This window comes from Metopolophium dirhodum, chromosome 7 (assembly GCF_019925205.1).
Source record: "Metopolophium dirhodum isolate CAU chromosome 7, ASM1992520v1, whole genome shotgun sequence".
Lineage (NCBI taxonomy): Eukaryota > Metazoa > Arthropoda > Insecta > Hemiptera > Aphididae > Metopolophium > Metopolophium dirhodum.
The window spans coordinates 13,044,554-13,067,328 of NC_083566.1; the positions used below are offsets into that span (position 1 = coordinate 13,044,554).

General features: G+C 26.4%; 2 protein-coding genes across 2 annotated transcripts; one reads left to right on the forward strand and one right to left on the reverse strand.

The window, feature by feature from the left end:
* Window positions 1-1,406: 1,406 nt before the first annotated feature.
* On the reverse strand, window positions 1,407-5,671 carry LOC132948094 (uncharacterized). Its single transcript, XM_061018401.1, has 6 exons — window positions 4,927-5,671; window positions 2,455-2,524; window positions 2,045-2,144; window positions 1,791-1,913; window positions 1,541-1,699; window positions 1,407-1,475 (listed from the first exon to the last, which is right to left on the reverse strand). The coding sequence occupies exons 1-6, from the start codon at window positions 5,669-5,671 to the stop codon at window positions 1,407-1,409; spliced, it is 1,266 nt and encodes a 421-aa protein (XP_060874384.1).
* Window positions 5,672-12,366: 6,695 nt separating this feature from the next.
* Window positions 12,367-16,545, forward strand: LOC132948343 (uncharacterized). The gene is made up of 7 exons (XM_061018770.1): window positions 12,367-12,446; window positions 13,214-13,979; window positions 14,326-14,398; window positions 15,803-15,902; window positions 16,044-16,163; window positions 16,230-16,385; window positions 16,451-16,545. The coding sequence occupies exons 2-7, from the start codon at window positions 13,238-13,240 to the stop codon at window positions 16,508-16,510; spliced, it is 1,251 nt and encodes a 416-aa protein (XP_060874753.1). The 5' UTR covers window positions 12,367-12,446; window positions 13,214-13,237; the 3' UTR covers window positions 16,511-16,545.
* Window positions 16,546-22,775: the final 6,230 nt, after the last annotated feature.

Here is a 22,775-nt window from a genome sequence, read left to right on the forward strand (position 1 = left end):
TACTTAGGTTTTGAGAGTTTATGAAAATGCCTAAATCACCACAAATTTTAGGCAATTTGATACGATTCTGGTTTTCGTCTATTTATAAGATGGCCGTGGTAACCTATTAGTAGGTATGAGTGTATAATATGAGTTATGAGTTATGACCTATTTTCAGCCTACAAATTGTTTTATGTATATGAAACTGTAAATATTATAGATCTTAGATTAATTTAAATGTTATCTAACATTATTATTATATTGAATAAATAGAAATAGAATTAGTAATAAAATACAAAACTTAATTACACAATAGAAAATGTTGTCATAAAAATATAGGTACCCATGAATATTAACCTAGTGGTTAGGCTAGTAGACTTTTGGCTTCTACCGTTCGATGTTTATCTGCAAACCTACAATGAATAATGATGAATATACACACGTAGGGTTCTAAATTTGAAATATTTCACTTGAAATTTTGCAATTGAAATATTTCAAAATTGAAAATTTCACTGTTCTTGAAATATTTCAATGACATTATGAAAAATATTTTTCTTCTTTTAAATGTGTTCGGTTATAGATGATTAGAAACAATAAATTGATTACACACTTAGAATTTAAAAAAACACATTATTTTTGTTGATTTATTATTTTATATTTGTATATTGTAGATTATATAGTTCTGAAAAATATTCCTGGCATTATTTTGAGAATAAAAACATTTTTTTACATGAGTTGTAAAATATTGTTGCATATCAGCGATCGAAAGATAATGGTTTGTTATAAAGTTGAAGTCAATTCCAACAATGAATGAAATAATAGTGTATTTTCAGTAATTATAAAGTGTACAAAAGTCGTATAATATGTGTGTATATGTTGCTGAGTGATGTGAAGGTGCTCCGGGCTCATTATTTAATACTTAGATCATACATATAGTTTGTTATGACTATTATAAATTTGTTAAAAAACTTATAAATTATACGTAAATATGTTACATATTTTTTTTGTTTCTTACAATAAACCAACTTTTAAAAATATTCACTAAGAAGTTGACGACTATAAACTTTTAGGTATAATAGACATTCTATTTTCATTTTTCATCAAAATGAAATATTTCAAGAAAATAAATTTCATGAAATTTTAAAACCCTATACACACGCATTATCTAATCTAATCGCATATACATCTAAGTATTTAACACATATAATATTGTATGATGAAAAAAATATATTTTATAATTTAAAGCATTGGTATATGTTTAAAAAAAATGTTTATCAAACTAAATACATTATAAATGAGTAAATTGGTATTTTCAATACATATACATATTTTGTTTAAAATATTATATAATATTAGGTGATCATTAAGTTATTTCAGAACTATATATTATAAATTATAATATTATACTTATTAAAATATATTATTATTTATTTAGTTATTTTATGAATATTTGAATTGATTAAAACTGATGTTACGCTATAAGACGATCTTACAATCTGAAAAATAATATACCTAATTAATTGATTTTTAATACATAAATTAATTTTTTTCCTATTCATACACTTGCAAACATAGGTAGATCAATAAATTTTGTGAATGTCACTTTCATTTTTAAATTATTTGAGCTGTTCATTCGCATCGCCATCAATATTAGTTTTTTTATCTCAATATCCAACGATGTCCAGTCACAACCATATAATCCAAAATTTACATCTTCTTTCTAAAAATTAAAATTGAACCATTAAACGATTCAAACTTTATGATTCATAATAGTAATATTACAAATTGAAAAATAAATGTTTATATATTACTCTTTCGTTTACGTTTTGAAGTAAACTACAGTACATGTACGATTGAATTCCAACAACAAACAACGTCCACGAAAAAGCCATAACATTAGAATTGAAAATTGATGATCCATTTTGCACGTAAGACTAAACTCATACATATTATTAATATTTAATCATATGCCTTAGCTAGGTAACGCTTTAACAGTAAATTAATTTTGGACAAAAACTTCGGTTTATAATTTCAGAATAATTACAGTTTATGAAAAATAACTCACCATAACAATTAAAAAAGGCATAGTTATCATACCTATTGCATCTCCCACCATATATACTAAAACAATTGGCCGAGAAATCCCATATAATGTTTCTAATTTCCTGAAATTTTTCATCAATTTTAATACTCATTAGTAATTATTTAACATGCTTAAATACAATAAAAATTGTATTATACACAAATATTTTCATGTGGGAGATTTTAAGGTATGCGCTTACATCTCATAATATTTATTTTGTTAAATTTAATCACGTTTTATTAATTTCGTAATTTACCTAGCAAAGCGATAGACTTTATAGAAATAATGATTTTAGTTGTATTTGCGATTTATACACTAGTGTCCAACAGAATAATGTAGCAATTGCTACTATAACAATACTTTAAATTATATTAAAATCTAAATATATTTACTTAAAAATGGTTTGACAATCAAAAATTATTGATACAAGTTCTTTCTGAATTTCCTCCTTCCTTAATTTACCTGGAAATTATCGTTTTATTAAAATAAATTAATACTTTCAATGTACAAGTATACATAATTTATTATTATGGGCACCTACCTAAATTATTATAATATTCAACTTAGAGTGAATTCGAATATTGTAAATTGAGAGTATTATACCATTTTATCAAATTTTATATTTTTTAAATACTTTTGTTACTATAATTTTTATAGAATGTTCTATAATTAAGTGTCTCCCGTTTTACATACACATATAGCCATATATATGTATCAATGTTTGTATAATATGAATATGGGTTTAATTTATAAACTATATTAAATAATAGCTGTCCTGGTTTGGCCCATTTCAAAGATTTATTTTTTTTTTATAAGTAATATTTGTAAACAATGTATATGCTGTATTTCTACTAATTATAATTTATAAAATAGTTATATAATTTGTTACCAATGATAACAGTTTAAATAAAGAAAAAAAAATTCTTGTGTGAGCTTCAGCTATATAGGTACCTAAGGGGTGGAAAAAATAATCTATAAAAACTCTTAAAGTCCAAGTCCCAAGGAATCTATTGATATAACTTGTATTTAAAATGGTCCAGTAGTGTTTGAGTATTAATTCAGATTAACAAACATCAATTTTTAGCTAAATTACCTGACTAACTCGTGAAAAATGAAAAAAATATTAAATATAGAACGTTCATATATATATACGTTCACGGGGAAATCGGCGTTGGTATTCCTGAAATAATTCTACCATCTCGGTCAATTCGCCTGTGGTGAATTTGATATAGCACTTAGTATAAGTAGAACGTGGTTCAAACTACTCCCTAAACTTTTCTGATATCTCCAACAAGAATTTGAAATATTCACAAAATCAGTCAAGTAGTTTTAGAGTATATAATATGCTACAAATAAACATTAAACTCTCATATTTGTTTTAAAATATAATATTTCTTTATTTGACGCCATCATACCGTAACGTGACGATGTTATGTATGTATTTACCTCATCTGTTTGAGTAACCAATGACAACCATTTATATTGTTAAAAGTAAATACTAATTTCTACTAATGATTTCTACTATAGTACTATTACTATCATAATCTGTAAGATGTTACTAATGGCAACCATTTATTTTTTAAGCAAAAAAAATGTACGATTCACACAGTAAGTTTTAAAACCCTTGTGTGAACTGTGAGCACCTTTTTAAAATGCAAATAATGGAAAATCTTTTCTTAGTACACCTTTACAAAAATTTAATTTATCCAGCTATCATAGGCTCTAGTGGCGCTGACGTTGATCAGTCAGTCAATCAAAAAGTCACTTTCAGTTTCCCCAAATTTTCAAATTTTCTGGGCAACTTTCTGTTCAGTAAAATTTTTTTTATGATACATAGATAGAGGATTCAGATATCAAATGAAAACCACGAGTTACAAAAAACGAACAATATCACTAAAAATAAAGAAAAAATCAGAGAAAATAATAAACTAAAACGTGAACATTATTACGAAAAGAAATCAAAGAAACAAAAATTAGAGAATGAATAAACAGATGAGCATGAATATTTAGATATAGGTGATATGCCAGAAAAATTTCAATATATTGTAATTCTTCATATCTTAAAAATAAAAAGGGTAGATCTGCAAAATGCAAATAATTAAAAATGAGTCACGACCAGCTTAAATATTGTATTATTAACAACACCTTTATAATCTCCAATTAAATTGCTCTGGTCACAACAAATATCAGCCACTTCTATAAAATATTTTATCAATGGTTTAATATCAACAAAATATTATGTCAAACATTTTGTGGTTCTAAAATGAATGACCTTACGCAAATTTAAAAACTCTCATTCTTTGATTAAAAGTTTTCACTTTGGTCATCTAAAAGCAAATCGACAACCAGAAAACTAGACTTAATAACTAGGTACTTAAAACTCCAGGCTTCGCTTGTCAATTGGCACATATCTGTCAAATCCATACTCTGCATTTTCAATTTATCCGGTATCCCTTCACTTGATATAAGAATATTTAAATTTAATTTAAATAAAGAGCTGACATTTTCAAGCACACTTCATTCACTAGATTTTAAACCAAAGCTCCAAATATTTCCAAAAGTCGGAATTACTACAGAAAACAGTATCTAGAAATATAAAATATACTCATATAATTACACCACTACTAATTCCTTCATGGAAATATGGAATCAAAACGAGCACAAAACTTTTTATATTTAAGAAAAAATCACTATAGTTATATAAAAATATTCATTGAATGTAATTTTAACTATTAAAATAAATCGGAAAATACTATAAATTTATAATATATTTAATATTCCAAAAATATACAAATAAACAAACAAACAAAATAATGTTAAATTATATATTTATTTCAAAGATAAAATAATATATTTCAACTCACCATCCTTGTTTTCAGCCTTGTATTTGAAGTTTTCATACGCAGATGATATTATTTCGTAATGAGTAGCTAGTAACTGGAGTAATGCCACAATGAAAAGATCAAATACTACTAATCCATATGCAGAATACCATACCATTATAAATTCCAATGCGTAAATAACCTTATAAAATGTGTTATATGTTTTCACAGTAATAGGGTACCTCAAATTTGCAATATTGGTCATATAAATATTTTCATTATTTTGTGTTTCATTGCTTGCGGCGTGATTATTTACAACAATAGGTACTACTGACCATGCAATTGCTGTCATAATAAACATAAAAAAATACCAAGGGAAAATTCTTGCAAATTGTTTTCCACAATTATTCAGCTTATATTTGTCTTGTTTACAATATTTATTGGATAAAAACGATTCGTGTGCTACATTAAATAACTTCCAAATTTCATTAGCATTATATACCGTTATAGCTATTTTTAAATTTCCAAGACCAATACATGAAAGATAAAATAACATTTGTAAATCTTTAAAACTGTTGTCTTGGGATGTTATATTATCGGTTTTGTAAAGAAAACCCGATAATCCAATAACAGTCATAATACTTGTAAATATAACTAACGTAATGTTGATCACGTTATATATATTAAAACCAAATATTTTTTTACTATTTGGATCAACCATTTGGTAATAGCCAATTGTTTTGAATAACGTCAAATTAAACGCATATTTTTTCTCTGTAGTATTCATGATTCACAGAAGTCAAAGATGTTCTTGAAATCTAAAAAAAAGTACATAAATTAACTGAACAAAAAGTGGGTAAGTGGATGACGCTCAGCTGTACAATAGATTACAACCCAGACAGCATTCTGTAATGATAATATTATAATATTATTAAAATAACTTTATACTAATATTATTCGTGATTATAATGTTAAAATAATATTTTAAATATTTTATTCAATGATATCATATCGTTGTATACGAAAAACGATTCTGAGCAGAGGCGGTTTGTCAGTCTAGATATTTTATATTGTTCTTATATTTTATTATAGCCGGTAAGTTGAATTAATATTATAAATTACAAAAAAATCGTTATTTTAATTGTTTCTATGGTGATAACTGATAAACAAAGCGTTAGAAATTAAAATCCCGTTTTTTGTGATTTATTGGTGGTTTTTCCCGTAATATTAAATAACTATTGAGAAAATCGAAAAATAACTTCTCTAAAGTACCTTCTTGATCCAATTTGCTAAAAGATAAGATACGATATGTTGAAATCGAAGCACTCCTCCTGGTAAAAATGTTGTCAACAGGATAAAAAAAAAAATAAAAATAAACACCATTCTAAAACCACTAGATCCCTCACTCCGCTCAGAATCTAAAAATAAAACAGAATTAAAAACAGTTTATTATTTTCAATATTTAATAGATTTTTACTTGGATGAAATTGTATATTTATTCCAGTTGATCATAATATTACTTATTGAGATATGTTAAGTAAGCTCACCATGTGTACGTAGAGATTGAAAAGATTATATTTTTGGAACCCATATTTTTACTTATTTTAGATTCTGAGAGAAACGATAGTTATTTTGATGTGTGTTTTTTTTAAATTAATTTTTTATTTTTGTGTCTGTGTACACGATAAGTAGTCGAAATAATGCTTCGATTTTCAACTTCAGTATCTTGTTCGATGGGAAAGTGAATATTGTTGGTGCATTAAAAAGGTCAAAATTTAAAATTCCCAATAGTTTTTAAAAACGCAAGGAAAAACCATATAAAAATTAAGGGAAAACGGGAATTTTTACGCAAAATAGGTTTTCCACAAAATCGATTTTAGTTTTTGATGTAACTCTACAACAAATGACTGCAGATACATGACATTTTTACTGAATATTTATATAAGCATTTTCTATACGCCATGCATTTTTAAAAATATTTTGACTTATTTTGAGTTGTTTAGGGACATTTTCAGTTTCCATTTTTTTTAGGTTTTTATTCTATAAATATCAATAAAATTTTATTTGTTGGGTACAAAAGCTTAAAAATTGAATAGAAGGTTTCTAATATATTGTTTCAAAGACATATGAAAAATATTAAATATCCTTAGTTACAATTTTTTTGTTATAAACATTTAAAGTTCAAATATTGACAAGATACGTAAAAATGACGATCATTTCCAAATTATTTTGAGTTAGAAATTCATAAAAAATTTTTTTTTAAATCTAAGTTTTAAAAATGTAATACAAAATTCCTGATAAATTTGTCTACCTTTATCAAAAAAAAATGTCTACAAGAAAGTCAAATTAATTTTTTATGAGCGTTTGAAGTTCATATTTTTACAACATTTGATATTCACTCGATTTCTCATGTAACGATTTTCTTATTTTGTTGTAATTAAAAAACGAATGACTGTAGATACTTGAAAATTTCACCGAATGTTTATTAGCATTTTCTATACACCATAAAATGTTGAAAATATTTTGACTCTTTTTGAGCTGTTTACGGACATTGTCTGTTTTCAATTTTTTTAGTTTTTTTTTTCTATAAATATCAATAAAATTTTATCTGTTGAGTAAAAAAGCTTGAAAATTTAATAGAAAGCTCCTAGGCTATTGTTTCAAAGGTAGATGAAAAAAATTAAATATCCTTAGTCACTTGAAAATTTCACTGAATGTTTATATTAAAATTTAATAATTATTTTGTGGTTAAAAATTTATAAAATTTTCAAATTTTATAGTTAAGGTTTTAAAATTTAAAACAAGGTTCCACGTAAATAGGAAAACATAATATACAGTCGTTGCCAAATAAATTGAGACGGCGGCGGCGGCGCTTTTCAGTAAGTGTATCCCAAGCTACTCTGGCAGTGTGGTGCAAAGGTCACATAGTTGGCTACGACGCGCGCTGTCACCAGTTCGAACCCGGCTCAGTGCAAACAATTTTATTTATTATTATTATTATTATTAATTAATTTATATTATTTTACAATTTCTACTTTTTGTTCTTAAATAAAAGATTATTATCAGAATATTTGATTTTAAATTAATATCGTAAAATAATTTTTGTGACAATTTTTGGTTTATTGATGTATTTTCAGTAATAATATTCAAATACGGAGAACCACTGGTTTTCCGTTTTCACGCCACCGCTGCCGTCTCAATTTATCTGGCAACGACTGTAAATTACTTTATTCACAGTAATATCATCGAATATACTTGGTAATATCATAGACTGACTGACCGTTTTCGCTCAGAATCGTTTTTCTCATACAATAATATTATATCATTGAATTCAAATTTAACACCGTCCATAACAGTGACCCACTTGTAATCTACTGAACAGTAGAGCGACATCCACTTACCCACTTTTATACCTTTCATTGAATATGGTAATATTTTGTCGCATTTTGATATCATAGCAATTTAAAAACAATAAAGACACCTACATATAGGCTATGGGCATAACATTTTTTATAATGATTTTCATTAGCTTATATCTGGGAGGGGGGATTGCGTGCAGACCCTCCCTTTATTATTTATATTTTGGTAGAAACCTCACAAGTAGAAGTAAGTATAAATGTTCTAACAATTTCCATTAAAACTTATAATTTTCCCACCGACGGCGACGTCCCGATCTACATGAACAATCGAATACAGTATGCTTCTTAGCACGCCACGAAGGCTTTCTACGAAATATTCGAAGACATACTTAGCTTCAAGGAACAAGATGCGAGGCTAGCTGAGACTGAAGCCAGAGCTCCTCTAAACGACTTGAGCACTTTCTGGGCAATAATTCTAACGAGATTCCGGGCCGGCGGGTGCGTGCGACACCGGGCCTAGAATAGGAGTAAAAAACGAGACTGATATCTATTTATGCATTACTATAGGTGACGAAGCAAAGTTGACAATTTCCTGATGTTACTTATTCGTATTATGTATGTTATTTATTGTGTGATTAAAATGTTATTCATCAATAAACGATGGCAGCAGAGGAGTAGTATTGTGCAAATAGACCCTCTTCTGCTGTCGTTTCAAACTGTAAAAAAAAACTTATCATTTAATATTAACCATGAAAACAGAACTTGTACATTTTGTTTAGAATACAATTTTAAAATAGTATAGAATAAAGAATTAGTCCCTTATTGTATGCAATGTGAATAGTATGCATGTATATTATGTATGAATTTGCATGGATCCAAAAATTTCTCTATATCGTTATACCGTGACTTGAAATTAAAAAATAATAATAAAATACACCTAACTTTTTAATAAAATTATTTGGATACATTTATAATTGTTGCTGTATCGCTAGCGTGATATATGAAATAAAAAAATAATAATAAAATGGTAACGTTTTAATGCCTATTTAATACATAGGTTATTGATTCCGCGTTAAATAATAATGTCTACTTTTCTTTGGCAAACTGTTTTAATTAATGGAGGTTTTTATAACATAGGTTATATATCAGTTAAAGAGAAATAATAGAACTTCTTCAAAACTGAATAACTGCAGAAAAAAAATGTGTGTGCTTTATATTTTATATCAGCTCTACATCACTGATTGTATAATTTTGTATGGTGAAATCAGAAATTATTATAAATACACCTTACCAATAGGTATGTTAATTGTATTACTAGTCATAAAGTGTTCAATATATGATATGCAACTAATTTGCAGATACGTATTTTTGCATTGGTATGTACCTACTGGTGTAGTTGACGCCCGCCAAAAAGTGTAATCCCTCACCAGGGAAAATGTTATGTAGATGATGAAATTGATGAACTGTACTGAAGATAAGTTGAATAATACAGATTATAGTGAGAAAGTTAACTAAGGGGGGATAGACGAGACAGAAAGAGATTAATGGCTAAATTAAATATTAATTATAGCCGTATAGGTCCATTGCATTTGTTTAATTACATTTTCACTAATGATTGATGACTTATAAAGTTTTTTTAGTCATTATTAATTATTATTATTCTTATGTTTACTCTGTTTTTACTATGATAATGCATTTTAAACTCAATGATTTGTAACATTTAATTTTAAAATCAATTTTGATTTTTAATGCATATTAATACATATTAATGCATATTACTAATTATATGAACTTAAAAAACTAGACAACTAAAAAATAATTTAATAAGTAGCTGCTGTGTGATAATATATTATGTGTTATTGTACCATTTAATTCACTATAAGCTTTACATTAATAAACGACAAACCACAACTCTCAAGTGATATACCTAAACAGTAAACACCCCTGATATAATGAGTTATAAATAAACTGATTTTATAAATGTTTAATGTCCTTATACCCATACACTGCTGAATATACTATGAAATTAGTATACGGTCTGAATAATCCATTTAACTCTGTTGTATTTAATATTTGACCTAATATACATTTTAGAAATAATAATAATATTATCTTATGAACGTCAAAAGATTTTTTATATTTTAATTTAAAACTATTTATGAGTTATTTATATATTAAAATAATAAAATGTACAATAATAATTTATAAGTCACTCTAAAATCAAACATATCAACATAGTTAAATAGATTATTAAGAACATAAATAGGTAAAATTTGTAATGTTATATTTATTGTCTTGTGTTATGGAGAAAAGGCATGCGGGTGTTGTAGCGTCCTATTAAAAGAGAACATTCATATTATGTTATTATGATTCAAAGTCTTAACTTTTTGGAAATTTTCTTTTTTAAAAATTGTACATAATATATGCAACTCTAACATTCTTTATTTTCATTATTGTTTTAACCCTTTTAATCGTCTCACTTTACATTTCATATTCAGAAGTAAAATAATTTTCCAAAACCACCGATAGATAAATATTAAATGGTTAAATATTTTTATTTATTAACGTTTTACATTTTGATGATCGAAATATTGGAACAACAATTTTACAATTTACCCAATCGGTACAACCTATTTCTTCTTATATCTATACTATAATTGTTAATAATCAAAGACTATACACACTTTGTATTGTAAATATACAAAATAATAGTCGAATATTTAAATAATTTAATATAAATATAGAGGAATGCTTATGATTATATGTCTAGGATATAATCTAAGTCAACAATTTATATTGTTAAATAATATTTGTATAGGTATAATCAATTGTAGTATATTTGGTAACCATGGCTATATAAGTCACAATGAATAAACGGTTAGCATAACAGAAAATGTGCATATTATAGTATATTATATTATATAGTATATACTATGTACTATGTATATACTATATTGTATATATTAACATAATATTATATTATAACTTAATATGGTATTCACTATTCAATAATAAAAGTATAAAATCAAAAATATATATTCTCATTTCTCGCGCTTATATATTATACCTATTTGAAAAATGAAAATATATTTAGCAAAATGATTAAGTCTAGCACGAAATTGTGTCATTGGTGGTTATATACAAACCTTAATATTGGGGTAAAATGTCTACGTGTGGGCTTAAGTGGTTCAACGTATTATTAGTGTCAAAAGTTAATCACCTTAATTAGTCAAGGTAAAAGTGCAAATTTAGGTGGTTTTGATTGAAAGAATCGTCTTTATACCTATTAAATATTTCTGAGTGCCGCCTTATTCAGTCCTACTATTTTTCGTCAGTTGATAATTTATACAAAGGCGTTTCATATTTAAGATATTTATCAAGATATCGACATCTAAAATATACTTTACTAATTTAAACAACAACAAATGTTGGTTAACATTAATATTTATCACCATAAATAAAAACAATTTTTTTTTTAGTATTAAGAATAGCTAATCATACAATTTTGATTTTATTTTTATTTCCTCCTAGAGGAAACATCTATAGTCCTTACTTCTTAGGTATATAATATAAACACGACATTGGTGGTGAATATGATACATAACTAAAAATAAATAAATATATGTACATGATTCATAATAACCGTATTAAATCAGAAATAATTATAAATTAAGGAGTATAAACACTAATAGAAGAATACATTACTATTTACTAATATTCTTAATAGATACTAATTATAAAATAAAAATAAAAATATAAGCTCTCTCGAATCCCACCGTCTCCGCTCAAAATTGTTTTTCGTATAATAATATATTGATATTTGAATTATCATTTAATTTAATTTTAGCGCATCCATTACAGTGACCTACTCAAAAGCGAGGTTAAATTACGACAGGCAATATAAATTAATAATGTTTATACAATTATATATGTAGTTAAAACAAAAGTATGAATATTTAATTTTACAATTCGTTAATTATTAATTAAATATACCTGACCTACATTCTAGTTTTAGGTAATTATTATAATTAAGACTACCTAATAAATTATAAGGGATATTTAAAAACTACAAATTAAATGCAAGTTTTAGGATACTATATTATTGACCCAACACATTATAAGACATTAAATCGGTATTCAAACGTTGTTATAAATCTACTGTTATAGTTCAATTTCAGCTATAGTCGACATAACAAACACCAGGTATGATATAAATTCAAGAATTTTTTTTGTTATTCAGTATTTATACTTAATACAACAATATGTACCTGTATAATATAAATATTACATTGTACAATAATATATAGGTTGATTGTTAGTCAAACATTTTTTGTAAGCTTGGGTTATTCATAACCCCTTTAGAGGTTTTTTAGTATCTAATAGTTTATTTGCAGGTAAAAAACGTAACTATATTTAAATAATGTTTTAATTCATCTTCAAACTAAGTATTTATTTTTTTGATATTTTACATTGTTAATACTTAATGATGGTTATGAGTATGGTTGCCACCTTTGAAAGATAGCAGCCCCGGAGACAGGCCGATAAGCGAAAAAAAAAAGGTCATCAGCCAGTATACACCAGTATGTAGTATAATTTGAATGTATAAGGCATAATAATAAAAACAAGTCTATATAAGACTACAATTCGTATCTTATCTTATCTTTTGGCGTCAGAAAATCAATGTTCTTGTCACTTATTGACAAACTATTTATAATTATATAAAAATACGCCGTCCTGTTATGACGACCCGGAGAATAATTCACTGAACCTGTAGCCCGTAGATTTATATGTAAGCCCGGATTATGGTGATAACCCTAGTTATGAGTTATTATGACACCATTGAGTATTAACAATTAAAAATAATATAACTTGTATTTTCAAGAAAAATGTAAAAATGATAAAAAAAATCAAAATTAATTACTATTAGCACTTTATGTTTAACACTGTATTATTTTTTGTTTAATTTTCAGTGACAATTTTTCTTTTAATCAAACATGAATAAACAGAAAATCTTCGATACCAATTTTACGTTGTTCAAATTAATTGGTGTTTATCAAATGGTGGACCCACATAGTCAAAAAATATTTGGTTTTAATGTATACCATTTTGTAAATATTGTATTCATTATATTTACAACAAGTATGACGATTTTGGGTCTATCCGGATTTTTCTACCAAGTGCACAATATCAATTATAACAACAGTGATGTTGATTTAATATTTATAATATTTTACACGGTCTGTATAACGATTGGAAACCTCAAAGTAATAATAATAATGTTTAAAGCTAAACAACTTCGGAATGTGCTAGAAATTACGGATGAGTCATTTTTATCAAATACATTTTACAAAAGAAACTATTATAAGATCGTAAAATGTAGTGGTCTATTATCAAAATTCTTCAATTTGTACTTCTCCTTTCTTTTGATCACTTTAACGTCGTATGCAATCGTGCCAATAGTTTTGAATGCTCACTCCATTAACAGTACAACACAAAATACAGAGATTATTCAAAAAATTAACATTATCAACCTTCGGTACCCGTTTACTGTAGAAACGTACAATGCCTTTTTTAAAATATTTTATGCATCAGAATGTATAATATTATTTTACATCGGATTTGGAGTATTTGCATTAGACCTATTGTCAATGACCATCTTAGTGGTAATATCAGCTCAATACAAGTTAATAGCATCTGCATTTGAAGTTTTGGAATACAGAGTGGACGATGAAGATGGTGCGTTGTTAGTACTTACTACTTATCTTATTACTTAGAATCGGAATTTCAAATTTTAATTTTTCTGTATGAAGTATGAAGTGATATAGGCTATATTTTAGCTATAATAATGTTACAATATTATGTTCCTTTTTAGTGAAGGATTAAAGACTAGAGTGAGATTAGTACCAGAAAAGTGATAAATATAAATGTACCTACGACCTACCTAACAGTAAATATTAAGTATCCCATTTTCATAAAATCTTTATAAAATACTTTTGTTAAACATTTTGTATTTATTTAATTTTCTAAAAATATAAGGGCGTTACATTATCTTATTATTTATACCTATGTGTTGTATGTTTAGATAGCTTACTAAGTGATGAGAAACTTTTAGAGACATTTATATCAATTGTTTCAGATAGTCAAATTATTCACAAGTGAGTAATTATTTATATTTTAAATATAAGTTATAACTGTCGTCTGTCTTCTGTCTTAAATAATTTATAACAATATGATAATTACTATACCTATTAATATAAACATTAAACATATTATACCGTTTTTTGTCTGAATAATAAATATTTATACTAAAATTTGCAAAAATAAATTATTATTATTATTATTATGATTATTATTATTATTATTATTATTATAATAAATAGAATACATAAGGTGATTGCTTGTAGTATTGTACCTATTCATTTTAGATTCTGATTTCTGAGAGTATTGATTTTACAATGATGTATATTTTGAACTTCAATATCTTTTCTGGTAGGTTGAATAAGGTTTCCCAATCATCAAGGAAAGTACATACTTGTCTATTTTAACCTCCCAAAGGCCAAAAGTAAAAATAAAATTCGCTTTCCTAATTGGGAAAAAAAATATTTTTTATTTTTTACGCGAACCCAATTTCGACAAAATCATTTTTCTTATTTTATTGTAATTCAAAAACAAATTACTATAGACACTTGAAATGTTCACTTAATAGTAATATTAGTATTTTACATAGAATAATTTTTTTAAATATTTCGATTAATTTTGAACTTTTATAAGATATTTGAAACTTACGATTTATTTTCGTTTCTATTAAATAATTGTTGATAAAAAATTGTTCTCTATCAAAAAACTTTAAAAATGTAAACAAGGATCCCCATAAGTTTTTATTAATAGAATTAAAAAAAAATGAGTGTAAATTCACAGTCATTTTTTACGAGCGTTTGAAGATAAAATGTTGACAAAATTCGTTAAAATCATAAAAATGTGCAAATTATTTTCAATTTCGTATTGAAAAAATTATGCCTAAGATTTAAAAAAATAATACATCATTCATCAAAAGTTATAAATATTGTTAAGTTATTATTGGAATAAAAAAAATTGTTGATTGTTTTTCCTTCATAATTTATTTGAGCGTCCGAACCTATTCAAAAAGTTGGTATTTACTCAAAAATTAATAACAATAATGTGTGATATAAATATACCCGCACCGTTATAATAATATAATAAATGCAATGTTTTTCGCAACTATTAAATCAACTTAAACCGTGTTATCGTAAAATATACTTATATTATTGCATTTTGCTAATTACTTAGTGATATAGATGGTCCAGTGGCGTAGCCAGAGAGTTTTTTGTGTTTAATCCCTCCCCCCTAACCATTCTTAATCCAGGCTACGTAGTATACGCCACTGAGACGGAAATATTTTTTCTTACTGTATGATTTACTTACTTAATGACGAACTACGAAGTACATATATTATTGAGACAATAGAAAGAGTTATTAAATATAAATTATAAAGTTTTAAGTAAATTGAATAATCTATTAACTTTGAAGTAAAATTTCAGGAAATTAAAAATGCTTTATGACATTATACGTCCAATTGGTTTGATTCAGTTGATGGCAGATGCTTTAGGGATGATATGCATGCCTTACTTAATAGTAGTGGTAAGTGCAATATTATATTATAGTAAAATGTAAAATACAATTTAAAAGTCAAATAATTACATGTATACTTGATAAGGTCATTATTAATTTCCATAGTTTCATTACAATATATAATTTATTAATGAGAATATCTTTATACAGTACTTCCTGGAATACGGATCGTTTTTTAATCCAGAAACGTTGAAATTTGTGTTTACCTTTGGTTATGCAGGAGTTCAGTCATACATGTACTGTAGTTTATTTCAGCGCGTAACCGATAGAGTATTGTATTTTCAACCAAGCATAAATGTACGTGTTTTCAACATGAAATTGTATTTGTTTCAATAGAGAGAAGAAGTCAATTTTGGATTATACTGTTGTGACTGGACAAGAATGGACATACATATGAAAAAGCTGATTCTATTCACAATGCAAATGAACAGTTCAAATAAATTAAAAATGAATTTTACCACTAAATCTATTAATCTCCCATTGCTTTCAACAGTATGTTTTTAATAAAGGTACACTCAACTATACAAATAATATTAAAAAAATTATTTGTTTTTCAGATTATACGATTGTCTTATCGAATTTCGTCCGTAATGATTAATTACAATATTAATAAATAATAAGATAGTGCTGAATATTTTTAAAAACTAGAAGGTCCACAAAATATGAAAATGTCTAAAATGTTGGTTCAAAATATCTTAATAAAAACAGCGATATATATTTATATACGTTATATACTACCTATATACTATTATAGTCTAAAATCTTACACACCTAGTTAAATATTATATTGAACTTTATAATAGAATAAAACAAATTTTAATATTTTTAAAAGTGTCAAGTTGATTATATAATTTCACAATGTATTGTACCTACCTATTTGTAATGAATAGTTGATGAAATAATTTGTATTGAAAATTAAGAAGATTTAAAACATGTTATTGTAATATATATATTGCACATTCATAAAATAATAATCATAAAACTTGGACAGCTGGTAAAGATACCAGTTATTTAATTAAAAAATTATATTTTAAATTTCCTTAGATATGTATAATATGCTCTATTACCTAACGATCTCCTTTATTCCAATTACCTGTACGAGTGCACCTATATGAAATATATACATATTAGATTCTGAGCGAAGCGATGAATGTATTGATTTTACAATGATGTGTGTTTTTTTTTTATTTTTTTATTTTTGTATCTGTCATCACCTTTTAGGACAGTAAAAGTGCTTGGATTTTCTTCAACAGTAACTTTTCTGATAGTAAAGTGAATCTAGTTGGTACTTTGGGGGGTCAAAAGTAAAAATTTCCCAGTAGTTTTCTAAAGCGACGTGAAAAACAAAAGAAAAATTAAGGAAAAACGGGAATTTTTACGCAAAATCTGTTTTCGAGAAAATCAATTTTGGTTTTTGGTGTAACTCTACAACAAATGACTGCAGATAAATGAAATTTTTACTGAATATTTATATAAGCATTTTCTATACGCCATGCATTTTTAAAAATATTTTGACTTATTTTGAGTTGTTTAAGGACATTTTCAGTTTCCACTTTTTTTAGGTTTTTATTCTATAAATATCAATAAAATTTTATCTGTTGAGTAATAAAGCTTAAAAATTTAATAGAAGGATCCTAGGCTATTGTTTCAAAGGTAGATGAAAAAAATTAAATATCCTTAGTCACAGTTTTTATTTATAAGCATTTAAAGTTCAAATTTTGACAAAATACGGAAAAATCACGAAAATTAGCAAATTATTTTGAGTTGAGAATTCATAAAAATTTTTCTTTTTAAATCTAAGATTTGAAAATTTAATATAAGATTACTCATAAGTTTGTTTACCTTTATCAAAAAAAAATGTCTACAAGAAACTTAAATTAAATTTTTATGAGCGTCTGAAATTTATATTTTTACAACATTTGATATTCACTTGATTTCTCATGTAACAATTTTCTTATTTTATTGTAATTAAAAAACGAATGACTGTAAATACTTGAAAATTTAACTGAATGTTTATATTAGCATTTTCTATACACCATAAAATTTTGAAAATATTTCGACTCTTTTTGAGCGGTTTACGGACATTGTCAGTTTTCAATTTTTTTAGTATTTTTTTCTATAAATATCAGTATTATTTGTTGGTAAAAAAGCGTGAAAATTTAATATAAGGCTCCTGATATATCGTTCTAATAGCAGTTGAAAAATATTAAAAATACATATAATTTATTAATTATTTTGTAGTTAAAAATGTATAAAATGTTTAACTTTTATGGCTAAGGATTGAAAATTTAAAACAAGGGTCCACGTAAATAGGTTATATATAAATTACTTTATTCACAATAATATCATCGAATATACTTGGTAATATCATAGACTGACTGACCGTTTTCGCTCAGAATCGTTTTTCTCATACAATGATATTATATCATTGAATTCAAATTTAACACCATCCATTACAGTGACCCACTTGTAACCTACTGTACAGCAGAGCGACATCCACTTATCCACCTTTTTTTCTTTACATTGTTCTAATTATTCTATGATAACTAATTACTATATAACTAATTATATAATATACATACCGAAGTTCCACCACTATAATGTCTAATGTACTTTAATATACTAAGAACAAGATCACACTAAAATGGAATTATAAATATTTCTAACATTATAATTTATAATGGCTATCAAAATGGGATACTAAACTTTCTTTATTTGCCTTGTTTATTCAACCAGTCATTTAGGGTTCAATATATATTATTATGTTATTTCGTGCAATTCAATAGAAACGACTACAATTATCATTTATATATATATGGTATAATATATATTATGAATGGTACAATAGGGATAAATATATATTATTTTTTTGGGGGCAACGGTGACCTGGGAGTCCTTCTTCCGCTTTATTTACCCTCGGGCCCGGACAATTAGGTACCTATATAAGATAATTTGTTTAATGGTAAACATTAATTTTGTAAAAAATTAGGTATTAACTTTTTTTGAGTGTTTTTCTTACATAATTTTAAGTTATTAAAAATAATAAAAATTATCAAAACTACTAAAAAAATTATATTTTTTAGGGGTTTTACATTATAATTGGCTGTAGCACCTATATGTCTTAAAATTAAAATTTAATTTACCGATGCAGAATATTTTCTAGAATTTCATTTAAAAACCATGGAAAGGAGCGTTATACATATAGGTATCAGGTATACCTATACTATATTATAATAGTAAATCACTTATTGTTGTTATTAACTAATAAATCAACCTGCTGACGTACAGAAGAACGGAATAAATAGGTCCATATTATAAATAGATTAAAATAAGTCTACATTTTTTGAACATGTCATCGTGTATTATATGTATTATAATATATAGTACCTAGGTAGGGACCACCTACCCATAATAATTTATTGGAAAATCAGTATAGTCCTAATTCAAAATGTATCATTATATTTAAATTCAGTATTGAAATATAATGAAATATATGGTTAGTGGCCAGTAGCTACCCATTTACCACAATTTACAAAAAATTGTAAAAAACGTTTACATTTTTCAGATTTATTAGAAAACGTTTTGGTTTTTTTTTATTGCAATATGTATATTTTATATAATATAATATATTAAATTATAATAGATGTATAGATATTTTTCTATTTGATCAAAGTTAACATCATGGTTGTATTTATGAAGAACTTCATACTTACTAAAATTATTAAATGTTATTAATAAACACATTTGTTTAGATATTAAGAATTATTAAAAAATATCAGTCTTAGATTATTATATATTTATATACATTTATACAAATTTTACACAATTATACTAAAAACAATGATAACATCAATTTTACAATGGCGCAATCATAATTAATTTGTGGTTCCTAAACTTCACCAAAATATACTACATGTATACATAATATTATATTGTGTTATAATAATTAAAAATTGTTTTATATTAAGTTATTAGGTAGTTAAAAATATATATTATTAGTCAATTAAAAAACATCAGTCTTAGGTATAAACTCGTAATAAGAAATTGTTATAATTTAATGATGCATTTATGTTACTATGATCTAGAAGTTTTAATTTATTCTGTTATTTTGTATCTAAGTGATCTTCTTAAATAAAAAAAATTAATCATTAAATATATTTAAAATTTATGAAATAAGTTAGTGGTTCAAGAGAGAGAGGGCTTTCGTCCGCAACCCTACATTAGATATTTGGCTATAAAGATAAAAGTATGTTAACAGAACCTAGAAACAAATTAAGCAACCATAGTAAATTGGTAATAAAATCATAATATGAAATTGAAAAATTTGTATACTATTAATGTAATATGGTCGATGTGGGGTGGATTGTAATGTGGTTTAAAGTGTATAGGGTTTAGTTCACAATATAAACTTTTTAGGACTTTAAACCACTGTAGTCTGTAGGTAGGTACTGCACAAACCTAAACAAAACAATATTATTTACTTCTATTTTCCAAAATGGTCTACTCAGTTGCTTCCGGATACACATTTTTGTTATGTATTTGCTGTATAACCTATTTAATATCGTTGTTAAACATAATTTTATATTATTCAACGCTGTTATTATTAATTTAGTAGGTACCTACTACCTACCTCATACCTAAAAACATGGTTAAAAATATTAATGTGTTAGTAATATGCAGACCTCCTGCTGTGTTTTGTACCAACTGTACCTATCTTTTTTCGACTTTGGATTATATTAAGAACATGTTAAGGAGCAAACTATCAGAATCTAAACATGAGGTGAAACAATCGTGACAGCTGGGAAGATGTTATCACATACCACATTTTTTCGTATGAAACTACTTTACTGGTGGACGTTTTATTTTTCTTTTAGAACTTACATAATACATAGGTATATTAAAGAGGTAAGAACAATGGTGCAAAAAAAATCCACAGAAATCTATGGTTTTTAAGTTATAGCTTTCTAAAGTTCCTGATTTTTGGTGTTTTTACATGCATGAAGTACCTATATATTGTATGTAGGTTAACTTGCCAGTTAAAGTATCAAGTATGATAAGTAATAGCTTCTTCCTCATGTCGTCTCCCGTTGTAAAACTCGAGGTCTTATAGTGGCGTCCTGCAGACCTCTCCGTTTGAGCGAGAACCACAACCCCTCCGGGGTGGAAATAGTCCACCTAAGGGAGAAGAGGAATCTACTATATAAATAGGGTTGGATGAGTGAAGCTAAAATGATGACATAACCAGCAGTTTGACTGCAAGTCCGAGCAACAAATTCTTAATTCTGATTGCACCATCGTTCTTGACTCGTTAATATGCGTAGGTAAAGGTCGTCCGGTAAAGTAGTTTTAAATTACCGAAAAATGTGTTTAGTGATGCCTAAGACGTATCATCCTAGCATTAGCGATTGCCTCGTTACTTGAGGCGTACGCGTTAATGGTTAATGTCCATCGAAAAAGATCTGATTTTCGCAATATTGAAACAGATGAAATCATCAATAAAGTAAAAATGAACTCAAAACCATTAACCAAAGAAGTAAGAACTAGTGTAGTAATCAACTAATTAGTTACATTAATTATATGACAAAATTTACAAGGAGTTCATAAAAGGCTGGTATACGTACAGATTTATCTGGTCGAATTTATATCCCAATCTGTTCCTGGGCTAATATATCTTATGTTTAATTATTTTATTGGATGTATATGTATATACCTAGATGATTGTGAGAATTTTTTTTTTTATATTTTTTCAATGCAAAACGATATCTATCGAGTATCGGCTACCACATAATTGTTTTAAGTTTGAAAGCAGTTTTATATAAATGATTACACTACAGCATCAAGCAATGGGGAACTAATTTAACATAAAATAATACAAAATATATTTTATTCCTATTATATTGATTAATTAATCTAGAATAGGAATCACTCTATAGTAAGTAATTATTGTCAATGTTCTATAACCTTTATTATTCATTATATTTATATCGTTTAATGTTTTTCGATAAAATATGTTTAATTAGTAAAGCAATTATAATTCAAGTACATACCTATATATATTATATACATATATATGTATGGCAGTGCGTGGTGTATGGTGTATCATATAACTACGTAAATATAAAATATATTAATAATATAACTAATAAGGTAACATTATTGACATGCACGTGCACGTTCAGGGCGCCGGCGCTCCCCTATTATTTTCTTTTAAATACATACACACCAATAATCACTTACTACGCAGTACGCACACGACCTGCCTGCCGGCAGGCACATAGAAAATTGTCCATATAACTCCTAAAACGGTCGGTATTGATGCGGAAGCAGGAAATCAAATTTAAAAAACGTACACGCCAGCGTTATCTAGTAACAAAAATTAGCAACTGTCAATGCCGGTTTACGGTCCAATGCTGTTAGATAGCGCCGCCATTATTGTACTATTAATTTGTATACATTTTATTGTATTTTTTAAATTAAAATATAATATAATATTACACTCATTTTAAAATGTTGTTATCTAGTGTACATAATAATGTTATTGGGGGACGGAGTGGCCGAGCGAACTAAGGCGTCGGTTGCGACGCACACCGGCGCTGGTTCGATACCTCGGTCGCGGGCGGCATTTTTCTTCGGGCAAGTCACGGTGTCCGGAGAACAAGTGCCGCCATCCCCCACCCGGGCATAGCAGATACCTACGGGTGCCCAAATCAAAAATTCTGCCAAAACAAACACACACGTGTAAACAAGTCTACAGTACCACAGGCTAATGACCTAGTAGTCAAAGCCTTAATCCTAATAAAAAAAAAAAAAAATAATTTTATAATATAGACCTCCGTGGTCCCAACGATTGTATTAGTACCTATAATATAGTATATTATATTA